The 18,928-nt window shown below is 39.3% G+C and overlaps 1 protein-coding gene across 2 annotated transcripts in view; it reads left to right on the top strand.

Moving 5' to 3' along the window:
• Positions 1 to 297: 297 nt before the first annotated feature.
• Positions 298 to 18,928, top strand: part of CRLF3 (cytokine receptor like factor 3) — a 30,667-nt gene continuing 12,036 nt past the window's right edge. The window contains exons 1-4 of one of the 2 annotated variants that reach the window (XM_027862368.1): positions 298 to 485; positions 11,163 to 11,370; positions 17,586 to 17,673; positions 18,446 to 18,623. In XM_027862368.1, the coding sequence (XP_027718169.1) occupies positions 351 to 485; positions 11,163 to 11,370; positions 17,586 to 17,673; positions 18,446 to 18,623 (609 nt within the window). In that variant the 5' untranslated portion in view covers positions 298 to 350. The remainder of the gene's footprint in view (positions 486 to 11,162; positions 11,371 to 17,585; positions 17,674 to 18,445; positions 18,624 to 18,928) is intronic. The other variant, XM_027862367.1, reaches the window with a different exon arrangement.

Below are 18,928 nucleotides of genomic sequence, written 5' to 3'. Positions count from 1 at the left end.
TCATGCTCCTCTCGCCTCTCTAGGGGGCGCTTTACACTCTCGTCCCTGATCTATACATTACTAAACGTGGCCTGCCCTCAGACGCTGGCCCTTCCCCGTCCTCAGTTTCCCCCGGCTGGGTAAGAGCACTAGGTCCCTCCCCCCGGAGGCGGGGCTGTGGAGGTGCTTCCCAGGCACACGCGGATTGGTCAGCGGGGCAGGGGCGTGGCCTCCCCTCGCGGCTGCGCCTTGGGCCCAACCCGGGCTGTCAATAAAGTTTGTTCGAAAGGCCAGCGGGGGAGGAGGTCTGACGCTTCCGCCTCCGAAGAGGCTGGGCCAGTGCCGGGGCCGGGGGCCGGGGCGGCGGCTGGATGAGAGGGAGGATGGAGCCCGAGCCGGATCTGGAGCTGCTGCTTCAGGAGGCCCGGGAGAGCATTGAGGCGGCGCAGAGCTACCGGCGCGAGCTGGGCCAGCGGCTGCAGGGGCTGCAGGCAGCGCGGAGGCAGGTCCGGGCCCGAGACGGGGCGGGGGGGGGGGGGGCGGTGCGTGGGGGAGCGCGAGGTGGGGGGCGGGGCCGGGGCGGGGCCTGAGAGGGGGCGTGTGAGAGGCGGGGCCTGTTGGAGGCGTGTGATTGTGCTCCAGGGGAGGGTACGGGAGGTAGCTGGGGTCCCAGCCGGCCTCGGGAGAATTCGGGGTCCGCGGGTCGGGGTGGGTTCTGGTGCCAAATTGAGGAAGGGGGTGCTGGGAGCAAAGCGAGTCTGGGAGGGAAGAAGAAATGGGGGGAGGGGGTTGGGGGAAGGCCAGGAGGGAGGGGTTGCTTTGCAGAGAGACTGGGAAATGATGGAGTTGGGGGTAGGGGTCCTGTGTGATTCTCTTTGTGCCTTAGCTCCGTTTTCTCCCCTGTAAATTGAGGGGTGGGCTGGCCTATGAATAGAGGGCCTCAGAGGCCCCGTCTGGGACTAAAATTCTGTGCATAGCTTCATGTAACCGTTTTCTGTGGTTCATTTCTAATGGATGCAAGGAATATCAAGGATACATGAAATTTGCGCAATTCATCAGGTTGGGAATGTAAAGGAAAATATCACAAGCCAGTCATATTCCTCATAATGATATGAATGCAGCTGTCAATGAAGTGATTCTTTTTTACTAACATCGATGCAGTTGGTGACCCATTGTAACTATGTGTATTTTTATATAAATGATTACTTTTTATCTTTGTAAACTATAAACTTTCTCATGCTTAGAAGAAATGTAAATTCTGTACCGGTAATAACCGTGTTGCTTTAATAACTGCCTTGGATTAATAATGTAACTTCTCCGAGGTATAAAATGTCTCCCATATTATATGTTTTGTACAGTAGGCATAGGCCATGTATTATTTCTACTTCAGAAAAGGTGACCTAACAGAAGTTTGCTACCTAAGATAGCATAGTAAAGCAGTGGCCAAGCTGAAAAGGGAATTTAGTGTCTCTCCATCAGAATTCTAGCCATAATAAAAGTCTTTGGAACAAGGATCTCAAGATACAATATAACGTTTACAATCTTCCTTTTGCTTTCATAGAAAATTTTAAGTCCCTTTAAAAAAAACTTAATTGATTTTTGCCATTTGACCAATATAATATGATTATTATCTTTTATCTGAGTGTGGTCAACTTTATTCCCAATTAAAAGGTAAGAGTTAAATACGAAAGTACTTATTACTTGTAATAATCCCTTCACATAGAAGTGACTGAATTTCAGGGTAACTTAGTATAGTTCTTTGCTAAGTGTATTAATGTGTTATTTTCATACACGTTCTTTTTCATCTTTCTTCCAAAGTTAGACACTGTGAGTTCTTTTTTATAACTCAGTCTTGTATTGCTGTAGTTTAGAAAGATTTCATAAATATCTAATTTCCCGCCTGCTTGGGGTACAATTAGAGCATACGTTCCAGCTAGATTTGTGATGACTTTGCCTTTCGTGGACTGAGTAATGCTGTACTTTCCCTTTCATGAAGGAACTCTGTGTGTTGTACTAATGCTAGTTAAAACAGTTGCTGCCCTCAAAGCAAATTAGAGTGGATTGTGAATGTTGGTAATGATGCAGAGACCTGTGCTATAAAGGATCAGTCCTCTGTCACTTGCATTTCAACAGGAGTTTGTATTATAAAAATGTTATCAAAGGAAGCATTTCCTTTTGTTCAGTGGCTAGGTGATTTTTAAGGTTCAGTCATTTTTTATAACAACAATCCAAAATGGAAATTTATGGCTTTGTGGTCAAGGATTTCACTTGAGGTAAACTGAAGGAGAACTCTTCTACAAATTTACTTGGGTTTTTATTCTTTAAATAAATAATTTTATTTTTTTTCTTGGTAAAGTTTTTCCTTTCATCTTTTAAAGCTATCTTAGTAATCTTATGAAATTTCTTACATATGAAATAGTGATTTTTTTGGAGAGTTTATGTAAATTAAAGTTTAGAAAGAATACAACAATTTGAGTGTTTTCTGTCGGAAAGAAACAAACAAAACTGACATGTAGCAGCTTCTTCACTTGTGGTTAGGTTGGTGCCCTGCCCAGAGAAAAGGAAGTGCTGTAGAGTGAGTAGGAGTGTCAGTAAAAGCCAGAAATAAGTTTGTTTTCAAGAAATTTTATCGTGTTTACCACTCTCCTTACCTAAGTGAAGTTGAAATTTGGTGATAAGATGAAAATACAAAATAAGTGAACTCCTTTTCTATTTGGAGATCTCTTAGGTTGTCACTCAAAGGAAGAATTAACTAGTTGTACAATGACATGAAATGTTCACTTGCTTAGAGTTTTTCAGAGCTATTTATATTCCTGTGGTGTTGGTTTTTATACGTGTGTGTGTGATTCAAAACACTATGACTTGGTCTTCTAAGACTATCTGAATTGCAATACATGTTTTCTCCATAAAATGTCATGGTGCCTCCTACTCTTCATTAACTAAGGGTTCAGTGCTTTGAATTAAAAGCATCAATATGTATGTTGAAATTTGATAATTGTCCATAAAAATGGATCAGCATATGAAGGGAACTGGAGTATTACAGATCTTTGTCTGTCATAACATATCTATATCATAATCATTTGACTTGCGAAGCTTCTGTGAAGATTTGTCACTTAAAAATGGATTTTTTCCCTCTGTATCTTTAATTTCCTTCAATTTTTAACAAATATTTTTTGCAGTAGTATTGTGAAATTTCTCTTTTGCAGTTTTTGCCAGGTTCTCTTTAGACAATCTTTCCCAAAGGACAGAAGAACACATTTCTTAATAGCAAGACCGAGTCAGACAGAGGTCAATTCTAAGCCCAATTATGTTAGAGAAACCAGGGCAGAAAGTCGTTCTTCCTCATCAAGGGAAAAAAATGCTACAGTTGCCACTTTTACCTTCTACTTGCCCTTCTTTCTGTTACTCCCCTTTTGAAGAGTATTCAAACTCCAGTGTAGTAGGCATTGATGCTTATAGTGTGTGTGCAATAGGATTCTCGGGACATGGGGATCCCAAGGTTAGGCTGCCCTTTTTGATACTGTGGGGCATGCAGGCTCAGCTATGTGCAGTGTGGGATTACAAAGGGCGCATGCCCCTGGTTCAATTGGTCATGTTAGTAGCAATTGTATTAAATTACTATTTTGCTTTTCAGTTCACCGTACTTCCACAAATAAATGAAAAGTAACATAGTAAATGTGGCCTTCTTTAGACGTCAATCACAACAGTAATTCACGTTTACATATTTCTTTAAGGTTTATAAAGTCACTTCCTCATAACAACCCTGTGGGATAAGGAATGCAAATATTATTATCCCCATTAATAAACCTTTGAAAAGTAGATTTCTGTAATTGATTTTTTTCAAATTAAAGGACATTCTGCAGATTGGGTATGGAGTCAGGAGAATGTCTGGGAGGTATAGCTCCTTTTGGCCTCATTATAATATTCTGTTTTGCTCCTGGATGAGTTTTTGTTTTTTTTAAGCGTTTATGTAAAATAATAGCCAGTATTTATATAGCACTTTAGAGTTTGCAAAGCACTTTAAATATGCCATCTCATTTGATCCTTGGAGATAGGTGCTATTATTCCCATTTTACAGAAGAGGAAACTGAGGCTGAGAAAGGTTTGATCTGATTTGCCCAAGTTCACCCAGCTAAGGAAGTATCTAAGGATAGATTTGAACTCAGGTCTTAACTCCAAGTTTATGTATTGTACTACCTAGCTATTATTAATAAAATGTAATATTAGATATTTGGTTAGGAATTGATTTTGTTTGTATGTAATTTAGAGTTAATGAGGATCTTGACTTGAATTTTGTAGCCTAAATATCTCTACCTTTACCTCCAAAGAATGTTCAATAAAGCTAGAATGATGATTACCAAACAGTGTGTAGAACTAAGGCCATGATCCTACCCTCTGATTTTGAAGAAATTTTAAAGAAAAGGTTGAAGAAAATGTACATGGAAATAAGGCTGTGTTTCACTCTTTAACAGTCTGGTGTATTTATTAATTGAGGGTAGAAGAGGATAGGCAACCTTAGATATATAGATAGATTTTGAAAACGTAGGTAGAATATTCAAGCTAGAAACCTATAACTAGGTCTTCCACATACGAGTAGAGAGAAGAATGCTAAATTGGCCATCCAAGGTCAGCACAGTTAAAATGGATACTATAATTAGAAGCAGGCGCTTTGAATCTCACAAAGGCATCATTCTTACCCAAACCTTTTTGTAAGGGAGGCTGGGCTCCAGTGGAAAGAACATTGGATATGGCATTTGAAACACGCCTTTGCTGCTTACTAGTTGGGTGGTTTTGGTAAAATTGCCTTACCTGACTATCTTCTTTATGGTCATGGGATATGGAGGAAAGGGGGGGAAGGGTGATGGGATAGGAATTGAAATTGTCGATCCAGCAGTTCTCTTCTTTGTCTGTCCCTCCCTCCCCATTGACTACTCTTTTGCCTATAAACATTTTCAGATCTCCCCAGTCCTCAAAGCAAGACAAAAAATACCCACCTCTCTCTTCTTTTATACTGCATACTTCTAGAAAGAGGAGTCGTAAAGGGATGGCCATAGCAGACATTTCAGAAGTAAAGGAGAAAGACTGGACAAAGTAAAGGACAGGATGAACAGGTCTTAGGAGCCGACTCCAATGGGAGGAAGGAGGAAGCAGAGGGGAGGAAAGAATCAATGAGCAAGTTTTCCAGCCTGGGTGACTGGAAGCCACAGCAATGCCATTGACAGAAAAAGGGAATTCAGGAGGAGTTATTTATCAGGGAAGATGAGCTGGGTTTTAGATAGCGGCCAATCAGCAAATATTTATTAAGGAGGGGACTGACATGATCACCCAGGCTTTACGAGACTCCCTTTGACACAGACTGAGTTTGAAGTTATGACTGGTGGAGATGTCTAGTAGGCAGCCAGAATGCTTCTCTGGAGCTTAAGAGAGAGGTCAGGACTGCAGATATGCAGAACTTAGGGCCATCCTTGTAGTAACAGTAGATGAAGCCATGAAAGTGGATGAAATTACCACAGGAGAAAATATACAACACAAAGGGAGGACACCTTACTTTAAGAAGGAGAGGTAAGGTTGGGGGTTACTTAGCAATGACAACTAAAATCACCAGAGTGTATGAGATTGCCAAAGAGAGTATAAATAAAAAATGGGAATCGACGACAGCCTTGTGGGAAGATGTACCTTCAGGGAAAAGGAGAAAGAATAGGAGTCAAAGAAGTAAAAAGGAAGGAACAATAAGAAAGTTCCCAAAAATGGAGCCATAGAAGCCAGGGGAGAAGTGAATATTAAGAATGAGATCAAGAAGTGAGAAGAGGCCACAATTAAATTATAAGATCTGATCATTTTATAATCCCAGAGAAAACAATTTCAATATCATGATGAAGGAAGAGGTACACAGTATGGGATTCAGATTTCTAGGATTTGAGGTGAGTGAAGACTCCCCTTACAAAAAGATTTGGGTAAGAATGATGCCTTTGTGAGATTCATGTCCCCATTTCCAGTTGCCTGACCTGAAGGCCTTTTTGTTATCTCCCTTCCCATCTGTCTTTGTACCTTGGACTTATATATTAATTGTCCTAAACCAAAGCTCTGATCACATAGTTCCTCTGTTCCGAATTCTTCAATGGCTCCCCACTGTCTGCTGAATAAAGTCTAGTCTTTATTGCTTCTTCACCTTTCTTACTCTCATAGTACCTAACAGTGCTTTGCAGGTAGTAGGTGCTCTACATGTATTTAAATGCATTGAGTTAATACTAGTATTTGTGGCATTTAAAAAGAAAACTAGATAGTTCTAAAAGACAGTTTTATGACTTTTTAGTAACAAAGTCCACAGTGACTATTAGTCATGGGCATCTTGGCAAGGATGTTGCATAAGTTCTTATCCAACAAGCAGCAAGCATTTCATACATCTCAGGCATTGTTAGCCCTGGGTGACACATATTCAAAAAAAAGAATCAAACAATCCCTGCTTTCAAGGCATTTGCATGCTAACTAGGGAGACAAGTTCATATATAAGTATGTACAAAATCAATATAAATGCAGAGCTGTTAGTCTGGAAGAGCTGGCAGTAGCAGTTGGGGGGATCAGGATCTTGTAGAAGGGGGTGCTAGTCTTCCCACATCTTAGTGTTGAAATATATATTTGATGACCTCAGTGTTTTCTGAGCTCATCATGTTTTAAGCTTTTAAAAAAAAAAAAACAAACCCAACCCCAATGATTTCAGTTGGATTAGATCCAGTACATTAGAAACTTTGTAAACTTAAGTTAACGTTCTACATTACTGGAGAGGTTTGAGTGGAAAGCTGCAACAAAACATAGTAGTAGTCAACTTTAACAATCTTTATCACAATTTTTTTTGGTGATACATTGAGTACTCCCAGCTTTGGACAATTCACAGTTTCTGATTTTTTTCGACTTTCATCATTGTTGCCTCAGACAGACAGATGCCAGTTTAATTGTAATAGCTCATGTTTGTGTAGTGCTTTAAGGTTGACAAAGGATTATTCTTGAAGTAGCCCCATGAAGTAAGTAGTGCAAGTTGAAGAAAAGCTTTAATTTTTTTTCCAACTACCAAGCATTTATTTTCTTTTCCTTCTTCTCCCCACATTGAAAAGTCCTTAAAACACATATGCATCGTCAAGCAAAACACATTCTAGGGGCAGCTAGGTGGTGCAGTGGATAGAGCACTGGCCCTAGAGTCAGGAGGACCTGAGTTCAAATCCGGCCTCAGACACATAACACTTACTAGCTGTGTGACCTTGGGCAAGTCGCTTAACCCCATTGCCTAACCAAAAAAAAAAAAACCACATTCTAACATTGGCGGTGTCCAAAAATATGTCTCATTTTGCATCTTGAGTCTGTCATCTGTTTTGCAGAAAGCGGACATGCTTTGTTATCTGTCCTCTAGAGTCATGGATGGTCATACATTGATCAGAGCTCTCAGGTCCCTCAGAGAGTTGTTTTCTTTTCTTTCTTTTTTTTTTAAAGTGGTTTGTCTTTACAGTATAAATTATTTTTGTGATTCGTTAATTTTTCTGCATCAGTTTATACTTCAGGTTCATACGTCAAGTCTTCCGTGTTTCCCTGAAACCAACTCCCATTTCTTATGGCACAGTGGTATTACACTTATATATTGTCATTTGTTCTGCCATTTGCCATTTGGTGGTCACTCCCTTAGTTTCCAGTTCTTTGCCACTACAAAAAGAGCTGCTTTAAATATTTTTGTCTACATGGGTCCTTTTCCTCTCTGTTCTCTTTGGGGTAGTATGGATGTTCCTGGATCAAAGGGTCTGTACAGTTTAGTGACTTTGGGGGCATACTTCCAAATTAGTGAGAGTGTTACTTTCCTAGTTTGACAGATGAAAGAACTGAGGCTCACAGAGGGTAAGAGATTTGCCCAAGTCACACAGCCTCAAAGGTCAGTCTTATGATCTGAAGACCAGTGTTCCTTTGGTGATACCATACTGTCTCCCTGGTTTGGGCAGGAATTCTGTAGCAGGAGCAACAGAAACAATTCACTTTCCAATTTTTTTGACATTTCCTAATCAATTCTGTCACACAACTTAAAGCATATTATAGGATTGTAAATTTTTAAAGAATAGCCCTGTGAGATCATCTGCTCTATCTCTTTATTTTGTAGCGGAGTATTGCGGCCCAGAAGGCTTAAGGGATTTGCTTAAGATCCTGTAGGCAAATAAATAGCAAAGCTGAGCTTCAAACCAGATCCCTGACTCCAGATCCTGTGGTCTTTTTTGTATGCCGCAGGTCTCTGATCTGTCATTTACCGACATCCTTTTACTTTGGCTTCTGAATCAAGTTTCAATTAAAATCCATCTTTCACTAGCCTGAAAATAAAATCTCAGGTGAAATATGTGTCATGAGCATTTCTGGAAGACATTTTATGGCAGGGGTTCTTAGCATTTTTGGTATTATGGATCCCTTTGGCAGTCTCATGTAGTCTGTGGACTCCTGAGAACAGTGTTTTTAAATGCAGTAAATAAAAGAGACTATTACAAACTATTAAGAACCCCTGCTTATAGAGTCATTCCATATTTTTATTTCAGACTAATAAATACTGTAAAAAAAAAAAGTCTGTGGAGCTGGTCAGTACTTTCTAATGAGCTTCACAAAACCCAAGAAAAAATTGGTTAGATAAGTGATTTAGTTCCATATGGTTGAGCTGCCATACGCCAGAGATGTCAGACATGACTGGTGCAGATTAGAATTGGCAAAAGTTTAACAAAATTTGTAAAAATACAATAGAACACAGATAATATTAATATGTGATTTTCTAAGTCATTCTGTGACCCCAGGGATCCTTATGTGTGATTTAGCGACCTCCCTTTCTACTTGTGTTTGACACCACTGCTGTACACCATAATATTGGAGGAAAAGGATGTTTGTTCCAAGGCAGTGTCTAATTCTCTAGTACTAAATGAAGGGCTTTGAGTAACATGGACAAAGCCTGAAGGTAGGACTTCAGGAAGTGAGGGGGCTTTAGTATATTCCCTGATCTCCAGCTTTTTTGCTGCTCTGTATCCACGTACTTCCTTTTTTTGTAGGTCCCAAAAGAAAAACAAGATACGTGTAGGTTCTAGAGTAGTTGAAGAGCTTTTGAATTCTTTCTGAAAAGGAAACTGCCTTTGCTTAACTGAGGTACTTCCTATGTGTGCTGCATCCGTTGCTTATAAAGCCCTAGATGCAACCTCTTTTGTGGGCTGCTTACTGCAGAATTTGCAGCAGTGTGATAGAAGTAAAAATTATAAAGATAGTTTGAACCATGGTGGTTTATTTATATTATATTATTTTTCTCTGTGCTTTCTTTTCTCTGATTTTTAAAAATGAATTCTTAAAATTACACAATAAACCAAATTAAGTACGTTAAATCCGTTGCCTTATCTTGGTTTATTTGACACGTGGATTTATTTCATAGCTGTCTTTTGATAAAATGACAAACTCAAATTCTATTTTTTTCAATCTGAATTTCTGTTTTCTACTGTGTACCACATTTTGATATGTTCTTCCTTGGATGTCTTTTCTTGGTGGTTAAAAACTAGGCATAGTGAACCTGAAATGGAATACAAATATATGGATTAAGATAGTAGAATTTCACTTTTAACATGACAAAACTTACAAAACCTGGTATGTGGTTGTTTTAATTTTTGTAATCCTATTTGTCTCTTCTTCACAGGCAAGTCCCATATTAAATGAGATGGTATGAATTGCATGTTAAGTAAATTCTTTCTTTAACATTTTGGGAAATACGCAAGTTAAATTTGTTTTTAATAGATGTATAGGCCAGAAACATTTTTCTGACCTGTTTTCCTTGGGAGATTGGCATTTAATTTACTTTGTCCATTCTCCAGTGGGCCTCTTGAGATTGAAAATTAATATCTAGTTTGTAGTTATCCTAGCAGACGGATATTTTTTTATGAGATGATTTCTCTCTCGTGACTTTTAATTCATTCTTGGTTGTTCTTTGCCAATTTTTTTAATCAGAAAAGAATTCCGAATCTATGCAATTTTCTCTTTTAAAATAAATTTTATTAATGTTTTATTTTTACATCACCTAAACTTTCTTCTGTATTCTCCCCCCCAAAAAATTATTCCATATAACAAAGACATTTTTTTAAAGAAAAAGAGAAAGGGGGAAAAAATCAGCAAAACCACTTAATTCAGTGAAAAAAAAATCTGACAATCTATTCCGTGTTTTACACTTGTGGACTTCTTCCCCAATCCCCACTCTCTGCGAAGGAGTAAAGGGAAAGTGTATTTTCATATCTCTTCTTTGGGGCCACACTTGTTCTTTGTAATTTTACAATATACATTTTCAAATTGTTTTGTAGTTATAGTCATCATGTATATTATTTTCTTGTCTCTGCTTCACTTTGGGTCAATTCATGTAAGTTTTTCCACTCTTACCTATATTTATCATATTTGTCATTTCTTACAACACAGTAATATTCCATTATACACCTGTGCAGTTTTCCCCCAACAAAATTTATTTAAGGACAACTAAGGAAATGTAAAATTATTACCCACATCTGGAATGACATTGTACCTGGTCATGGTTATTGGAGAATGCCAGTAGTAATAATTACAATAATAATGACCAATGATATCTTGTCAGTCAACAAATAATCTAGTTTCTTTAGACAAATAGAGTTCATGAAGTAGGGGATAAGGCAGCAATCCTCTTAGTAACCCTGTGGTACTGCAAGTGTTATTACGCCATCTCCAGTTGTCCTGATTGATACCTGGCCACTGGACCCAGATGGCTCTAGAGGAGAAAGTGAGGCTGGTGACTTTGCACAGTCCTCCCTCATTCAAATCCAATTCAATGCAAGTCATGTCATCATCTCCCTGATATCCTGGACCTCTTCGAGATTGAAGGACAAACTACATAACCACAAGTGGTATTATACCCATTTTATGGATGAGCAAATGGAGGCTTAGAAAAGTTTTTATTTCTTTTCCCAAAATCACAACCAGTAAGTTTTAGTCAGAGCCAGGACTTGAACCCAGGCTCAAGTGGTAGTGTCCAGATGATAATTATGCGGTACCCTAGAATGACCATTGGTTGTGATCTCTCAGGACCCATTGAGTTCTGTATTTATGATCATATGGATCCATGTATTATCCTGGTCTTTTTCAGAGGTTGTGATTTCCCAGTTTTTATGTCTTTTCAGATCAAAGAGAGTGCATCACAGACTAGAGATGTCCTCAGGCAACATTTTAATGATCTGAAGGGAACCCTCCGGAAGCTCTTGGATGAACGATTAGTGTCTCTGTTGCAAGAAGTGGACGCTATCGAGCAGGAGACGATCAAGCCGTTAGATGACTGCCAGAAACTCATAGAGCACGGAGTCAGCACTGCCGAAGATTTAGTCCGAGAAGGTAGGGAGCGGGGCCTGTGTACGTATGTTTGTAAGAACTGTGACGTCATAGTGATCTGTCCAAGTTCAACAGACTCTTTCCCATTTGGGTAGTTTTGTAAGATGTTCATAGTTGTCTTCTTAAAATCTCTGTATGTAATTCAGAATGACGGATGTGCAGCAACACACCCCGCCTCAGAATAGATTCAAACAGTGCTCTGTAAAAGAAAAGCACATTTGGCTTCAGACTTTATCGCCTTGTTTGGTGGAAGCCCAGCTAATCATTTTTAAGTTCTCTAGGGTTGTTGGAAGGGCTTCTAGAGCTCATTGAGTCTTGTCACCTCACTTTTCAGGTGAGACATCTGAGGCCCAGAGAGGGTAAGGGAGTTGTCTAAGATCACACAGCAAGCAAGTGTCAGAGGGTCCTTGGGCTCTCAAACTCAGTATCAGCATGATGTCTCTCCATTCATGTAAATGATAGTAGCTTGTAAATTAGTTCTTCACAGTTTACAAACTGTTTTTCTATCAAAGACCTATAAATTAGGTAGAAGAACTAGTAGGCATAAGGAGTGGATCTGTGATTTCATTGCTAGAGGGGATTCCCAGATGAAAAAATGTCTCTGTCCATTTAGTTGGACACTTTTTCCACAACTTAGAGTCTTCTGAAATTGCCTAGAACTAGGAGAGGCTAAGAGACTTTCCTGGGGTGACACAGAATTTGTCAGAGGCAGCCCTTGAGTTCAGGGCTTTCAGTCCGTTGGGTGGGACCTCCAAGGCCTGCTCTCTAGCCACACCGTCTTTCTACACTATAAGTAGTAGGATTCCTGTTTTGCATGTCATGGAAGTGAAACTCAGGGACTTGCCCGTGACCTGCTTCACCACTAGCAAAGATTAGAGCCAAGAACTTGAGTCTAGGTCATCTGATGCTAATTCTGGTGGTCTTTTTATCCATACTTGCTTTTGACCTAGAGATTGTTTGTAGGGGGTGTTTTCAGCAGTCATGCAGTTCAAAAAATTGAATTACAGAATTTTCCTCTAGCCTTTGAGTGACATGATTGACAGTTCCTTTTTTACTATTTTTGTTTTTTTTTTTTAATATTTTTTCCTTTTGGATAGTTCTTGTGCCTTACTATTTTCTTCATTTGTAGAAAATAGTGAATGATGATGCTTTGGCTGGGGTCAGACTGCACTTAGGGTTCAAACAAGTTCTTCTGTTGTAAAGCATTTTATCTGATAGATTTTGGACTGGCAGTTTGGACCCTAGAGGCCTTAGTGCTGGTGATCAGTGGATTTGGTGGGCTGATGGCTTCCTCAGAATTTCTGGTAAGTTTGGGGTTGGTGGACTTGAATGTCAAGAAACTTGAATATTTGGTGGTAAATTTGAGCCCAGTGGCTTTGGTGGTAATCTTGAGGCAAGGTTACACTGTAGGACCAATGGGTTTGGTGATCTCGGCATTGGGGACATAATGCCGAGGGCCTTAGTAGCATCGCTGGCCTATGTCATCTTCAGTCCCTCCTTGTTAACGCACCTCAGCAAAGCATGTATTTCTTTGGAACTTAGGGTCCATCAGTTTCAGAAATTCATATTTCAATGACCTGGGGTTTTTGATGCCATTTCTTTACCACTTTCAGGATTGGATGTGGGTGGTGTGGTTCCTAGAGCTGACCATATTTACACCATTGCCTGTGTACTGGGACTTAGTAACCACTTTTCAAAAAGTAGTGCTGTTCTTCTTTGGATCGCTTTGAGCAGAGTGCCACAGAGACAGAGCATGGCTTTACTTATAAAGCTAAGGACTCAGGGTTGATCTTGTTGCCTGGATTCTAGTTAGCTTTGCTCTTATCTGAGACTTTTGCAACCACAGAACATATCCGTCTGGGAAGGCCAGGCAGTGGGAAGACCTGCCACCGCCTCGAGGCATCCTGCCCCTTTGCTTTACCCCTTCCCTTTGTCTGCTGATTACATACTGGGTCTTAAGAAGGTTGGAGTCACCAAGTGTGTGTCTTCCAGTGAGATAGAGAAACACCATACCCGACAATCTTCCCTGCAGTCCCCCTGGCACTGTCATATGACCTACCGATGTAACCTAAGGACCTCTGGGCCTGGCCATTTCCCTCTCCCCGCCACACACACCACCTTTCGGACTTATGGGCTTTGCCATCTATCTTGCAATTAAACTTGCTTTTTTCTGTGGTGTCTCTGCCAATTAGAATGTGAGATCTGTGTATTTTCTGTTTGTATCCTCAGTACTTACCACATAGGAAGTGCTTAATAAATGTTTTTTTCAAGGATCATGTGTACAAAAATAGTTATTGCAGTTCTTTTGGTGGTGACAAAGAATTGGAAGTTAAAGGAGCAGCTAGGTGGCACAGTGGATGGAGCACTGGCCCTGGATTCAGGAGGACCTGAGTTCAAATCCGGCTTCAGACACATAACAAATTGCCTCACTAAAAAAAAAAAAAAAAAAGAATTGGAAATTAAGGTGAGAATGACTGAACAAGTTATGATATGTGAATGTGATGGAATATGATTGTGACGTAAGAAATTAGGAAGGGGATGATTTCAGAGAAATGGGAAGATTTACATGAACTGACACAGAGGGAAGGGAGCAGAACCAGGAGAACAACGTATACCAGGCCTGCACAACCTGTGGCCCGTGGGCCTGAAATCCTTTGGCATGCCCTCAGGTCGTAAGTGGCCCATGGGCCACAGGTTGTACAGACCCCCAACAATATCATAAAGACACGCAAGTCTTAGTCGCTCTGATCAAGCAACTACAGTTCCAGAGGGCTCAATATGAAACATGCTGCTGCTCACCTCCAGGTAGAGAGCCGTGGAGCTGGAGTGCAGATTGAAGCTTTTTTAAATGGCAAATGCAGGAACACGTTGGCTTGACTATCCATATTTGTAATGGGTTTTGTTTTTCTCGCTTTCTCATTTTTCACCGTCTTACCTAAATGTATGTCCTGCTCTAAAAATACGATCGCATAGATCATTCAAAATGTAATCTTATCTGGGCTTGCCTTCAGTGTGAAGCTGTATATGCATTAGTCTCTCCATTTTTCCTAACTTCTCAGTTGTATTTCCCTTTAATATACACAAGATTTTCCCAGGTTTTGCCTGGTTTCAGACAGATCCCTATGTCCTTTTTCAGATCTTATTGCTATTGTGTCCAGAGTTTTTGTATATTCTCTTTTTCACCATTCCTGTGCCTTACTTTTCTGATAACATAGGAAAAAGCAGCTAAAAGCCTAGTGTAGTTCAATCAAGTTAACTTAGGTGTATGTTAGCCCTTAATTGAATAGCCAGAACAATATAATTCCCAACAGACTACTGTAGGAGAAGCCAGAGAAAACAAATATATCAGCCCATTCTTATAAAAGTTTATTATAACAATATAGTAACATGGTTAAGCTTAATTATCTCCCTGAGGGCAAAGTCTACATACTATCCATACTTTCTGATGTCAAAGTCTATATGCTATTCATACCTGCAATTCTAAAACAAAAAGGTAGGACCAGTAAACTTTCTGGAGTTTTATTAAGTCCTAGTCTAAGGTAATTTAATAATATCTGATTTTACAGACATCATCTTAAAATTTGTAAACGTCATTCCAAAGTGAAGGCAGATTAAGACTTGTCTTGTGATCTTCTATAGACTAAACAAAGTAACTACACAGAATCCTGGGGTAATCACATATACTCATGTAGGGAAAATATAAGCAATGTTCGTTTTTACATGTACATCAATACTTATTATAGTAGAATTGGTTCTAAGGCTTCCATATACAATGTTTAAATTGACAATTGGTACCTTAATGAGAGAAGGCTTAGTTTTATCAGGAGTTCCACTGAACCCTTCAGAAATTAACCTTATGTCATTAAGGGAAAGATGTGAAATAAAACATCAAAAAGACAAACCACTCTAGGAAAAATTAAATAAAAAATGGGGGAAGAAGTGAAATTATGACAGTGAAAAAAGTTGAAGTCAAATCAGTTTTGGATATTTGGATATTTTGAAGAAAACAGATGGTAAGCTCTGTCTTTCACAGATGAATGTTTATTGTTCAGTTCAGTGCTGTTTGCCTCCTTACCATTAATTGAACAGCCTGGATTCTAGTAATCCTTCCTGCTCCTTTGTTTGGATGAAGCTGATACTTTAGAACTCTCTCCTGTCCTTTGATTCTTTGATGGTTTTTATGGAGGAGTTTGCTTTTTTCCTCTTGGTTTTTTTGTAATTTTGCCATCAGAAGCGCTCCCAGATGAGCTTGAAAAAATAGATTCCTTAAATTTGGGCATTGAATTGTGCCTCTCGTACTCTCCACTGCTCCGTCTCTTGGTTTGCAGACCCTGTTTTTGCTTCCTCAATAGGTAGGGGTGGCAGAGGAGAGAGGAAAAGAGAGAATTCAGAACTAAAATAAAATTAAATTGAATTCAGAGAATTTTTTTTATTTATTCACTCTCACTCCTTATCCTCAGATTGTATGTTGTTAGTGACAAGAGGCATGCTTGGACAGATAATGTGCATGAATGTAGGTCATGGGTCATAACTACTGGAAAATAACTTCACTCCACCCCACTATTATTAATGCATGATTCATATCATCTTCGCATACAAAAGACTCTATATCTTTGCCTTATTCAGTATGAATTGACAAGACACTAGGACAAATTACCTTTTTATAGGTTTGTTTTATGAACCACACATGATTGTCCTCCTGGAGGCTTTAAATTTAGAAATAAACTAAAAGGCAATTCATACAGGTCAAGAATGCGTACCCGCTTCCCTAAGGAATAGGATATGATTTTTTAATTTTAGAAAACAAGTTCCTAGATACACATACCATAAATATTTGTTACAGTATTTGCTGCTTAAGTATTTTAATTTTCAAATCCTGTTTTTAGCTTGCAAAATAAAAACTTATTTATAGAAATTTAAAGATTATGTTGAACTGACCTAACTCTCTTTTCCTTTTGTTAAAGATCCTGTGATCCTAAGAACTTTAGGACCATAACAGCAGTGTTAAAGTCTGATGGAGAAGTAGTAGCAACACAAATTATTGCTTTCTTTCAACAAATGAATGTAGTTGGTTGTGCAATATAAGATATCCTTGTTAGGCCTGTTTTGCTTCCTTCAGTTTTTCTGTCATTGTTCTGCCCAACCCATTGTACTAATATTGTACAGGATTCTTTTTAGAAAATATAACTCTGGGGGCAGCTAGATTGCGCAGTGAACAGAGCACTGGTCCTGGAGTCAGGAGGACCTGAGTTCAAATCTGGCCTCAGACACATAACATTCACTAGCTGTGTGACTCTGGGCAGTCACTTAATCCCAATTGCCTCACAAAAAGAAAATATAACTCTGTCACTTGTCTTTGTAAGAGATTGTGTGTTAGCATTCTGGCAGAGGTAGTAATATGCATCATTTCCTTATGTTTGCTAATGATTCTGTGGTGGGGAAAGTTAGAAGTTACTGGGCTCTCTGTTTCACTGACACTGAGTAGTCTTTCTGGGAAAACTATGATATCGAGTCAGATATTATTTATTCAAAACAGAGCCCTTCTTTGATTGCTTGTCATTGGCTCTCCTCTCTCAAAGAGGCTGGTCACCAGCTGATGGGGCAGTGTATAGAGTGCTGAGCCTGGGTGCGAATTTGGCCTCAGGCACTTCTTAGCTGTGTGTCTCCTGGCAAGTCGCTTAATCTTCAGTTTCCTCAACTGCGAAATGGGGGTGATCATCATAGCACTTATACTGAAGGGTTGTTGTAAGAATCAAATGAGATAATATTTCTAAAAGCGCTTAGCACAACCTGGCACATAGTAACATATATATAATGTAATGTAAATGATTATTCCCTTTATCACCATCCTCTATCCCCTTCAATCCTTGGACTTTTTTTTCTACTAGTAATTTTAAAAAAATAATAAATGTTATTGGTAATTTTGTTTTTAATTATCCTAAATTCCTTCCTATGTCCCTCTCCATAAGTTTCCCAGAGAACCTTCGCTCAGTAGTACCTCTTATTAATAGTTGTCTATCCTTTTTCCCCTTTGTATGTGAACTGAGGAAATATGGAGAGTTTTGGTGTGTTGTTGTGTTTTTTTTTCCTGGCTTTGTATTTAACCATTAAACCAGCTTGATAAGAATTCTACCAGTTACCACTTGATAGCCAAAACGTGGTGTTTTTTCCTTTAACTCATTGCTTAATAGTACTGTTTTTCTCTTCTCTGGCCCCAGGTGAGGTTGCCATACTTGGTGGTATGGGAGAAAAGAATGAAAAACTATGGAACTTTACCAAAAAGGCCTCACACATTCAATTGGACAGGTAAAGGAATTATTCTTACCATTAGTTTGTTTTTTGAGAATTGAACCTAGCATGTGCTATTTCTTTTTATTACAGATAGATAGTTGGTTTTGAGGGAGATGGAGAATATTCATTTCCAGGGTTACCCTTATTTTTTATTTTTCTTTCCAGTATTACTTATACACAATTGTGGTGGCTCTCTGCCTTTTTTTTTTTTAAACAGAGGAGGATTATGGGTATGAAACATCCCACATACCATTAGACTTGGTTGATGTTTCGGTTAGTTTTGCCGAACTGCTTTTTTTTTCAGTCCTAGTTACAAGGATATGGCTCACTGGATAAGGGGGTGTGTTCAGAAATGAAAGTGATATGGAAAAAAGATGATACACATTTTTAAAAAATTAAAACAAAACAGTAGTAACTATCATCTTTTTCAATTTTGCAGATGTTCATGTAAAATGGAAAGATCATATGGTTTTAGTTTCCAAGTGTGTTGTTGAAACAGAAACATTCCTTAGATATAAAGGCTAATCTTTGTAAATTGACAGTTGAGACCCTACCAATTTTCTACAAACTCTGTGGTTATATTTCCTTGTGGTTGTCAAATGGGAACACGTTAGTACATCTTGCGTAACTCCTGCTTCTAGAAACGTCACTGGGCTTCAGCTCCCCGCAGAGTTTCAGAAGCGTGTAGGCAGTGTAGAATTGGAGCCATTGCTCAGTTCTTCAGTTTATCCTCTTCTCTCGTCTCAATGTTTTCAAACATCAGTAAGCATTAATGTGGCTTCTCCAGCTTGCCAGAAGTGCCTCTACTGGTTGACGTGCCGTGTTTATCTGCTCAGTTGGATGACTCAATTCTCACCATAATCAAGGATCAGATTTTCAATCATGGCACAGTTGCATCTCGGCCACCAGTACAGATAGAAGAACTCATAGAAAAGCCTGGAGGCATCATAGTACGATGGTGTAAGGTGAGTTATTCAGTGTGAGAAGTTTGCTTTAAAATGTTTAAGCTGCCTTGTTCTTTATTTCATGTTTAAGGCTTCAGCTGATTTTCTTATTGACTCAAAATAAAAATCCCTTTCTGATCCAAATAAAGTAAAAAGGAACTTGAACTGAGAGAGCTTTTCTAGTCTGGAGGAGATAGTTGTTTAGAAAGGTGCCTTGCTTCCTTCACATCTTCCTGTGCATCATTTCCCATCACCAGTTCTCCAGCTCAGCTTTGTCGTGGGTTGGGGATGTGTCGCACATGTGTTCAGTGGGAAAGCCAGAAGCT

Source organism: Vombatus ursinus, unplaced genomic scaffold, assembly GCF_900497805.2.
Source record: "Vombatus ursinus unplaced genomic scaffold, bare-nosed wombat genome assembly UNPS02014768.1, whole genome shotgun sequence".
Classification (NCBI taxonomy): Eukaryota; Metazoa; Chordata; class Mammalia; order Diprotodontia; family Vombatidae; genus Vombatus; species Vombatus ursinus.
Note: the sequence above shows the minus strand (reverse complement) of the source record. Positions and strands in the feature narration are given on the sequence as shown.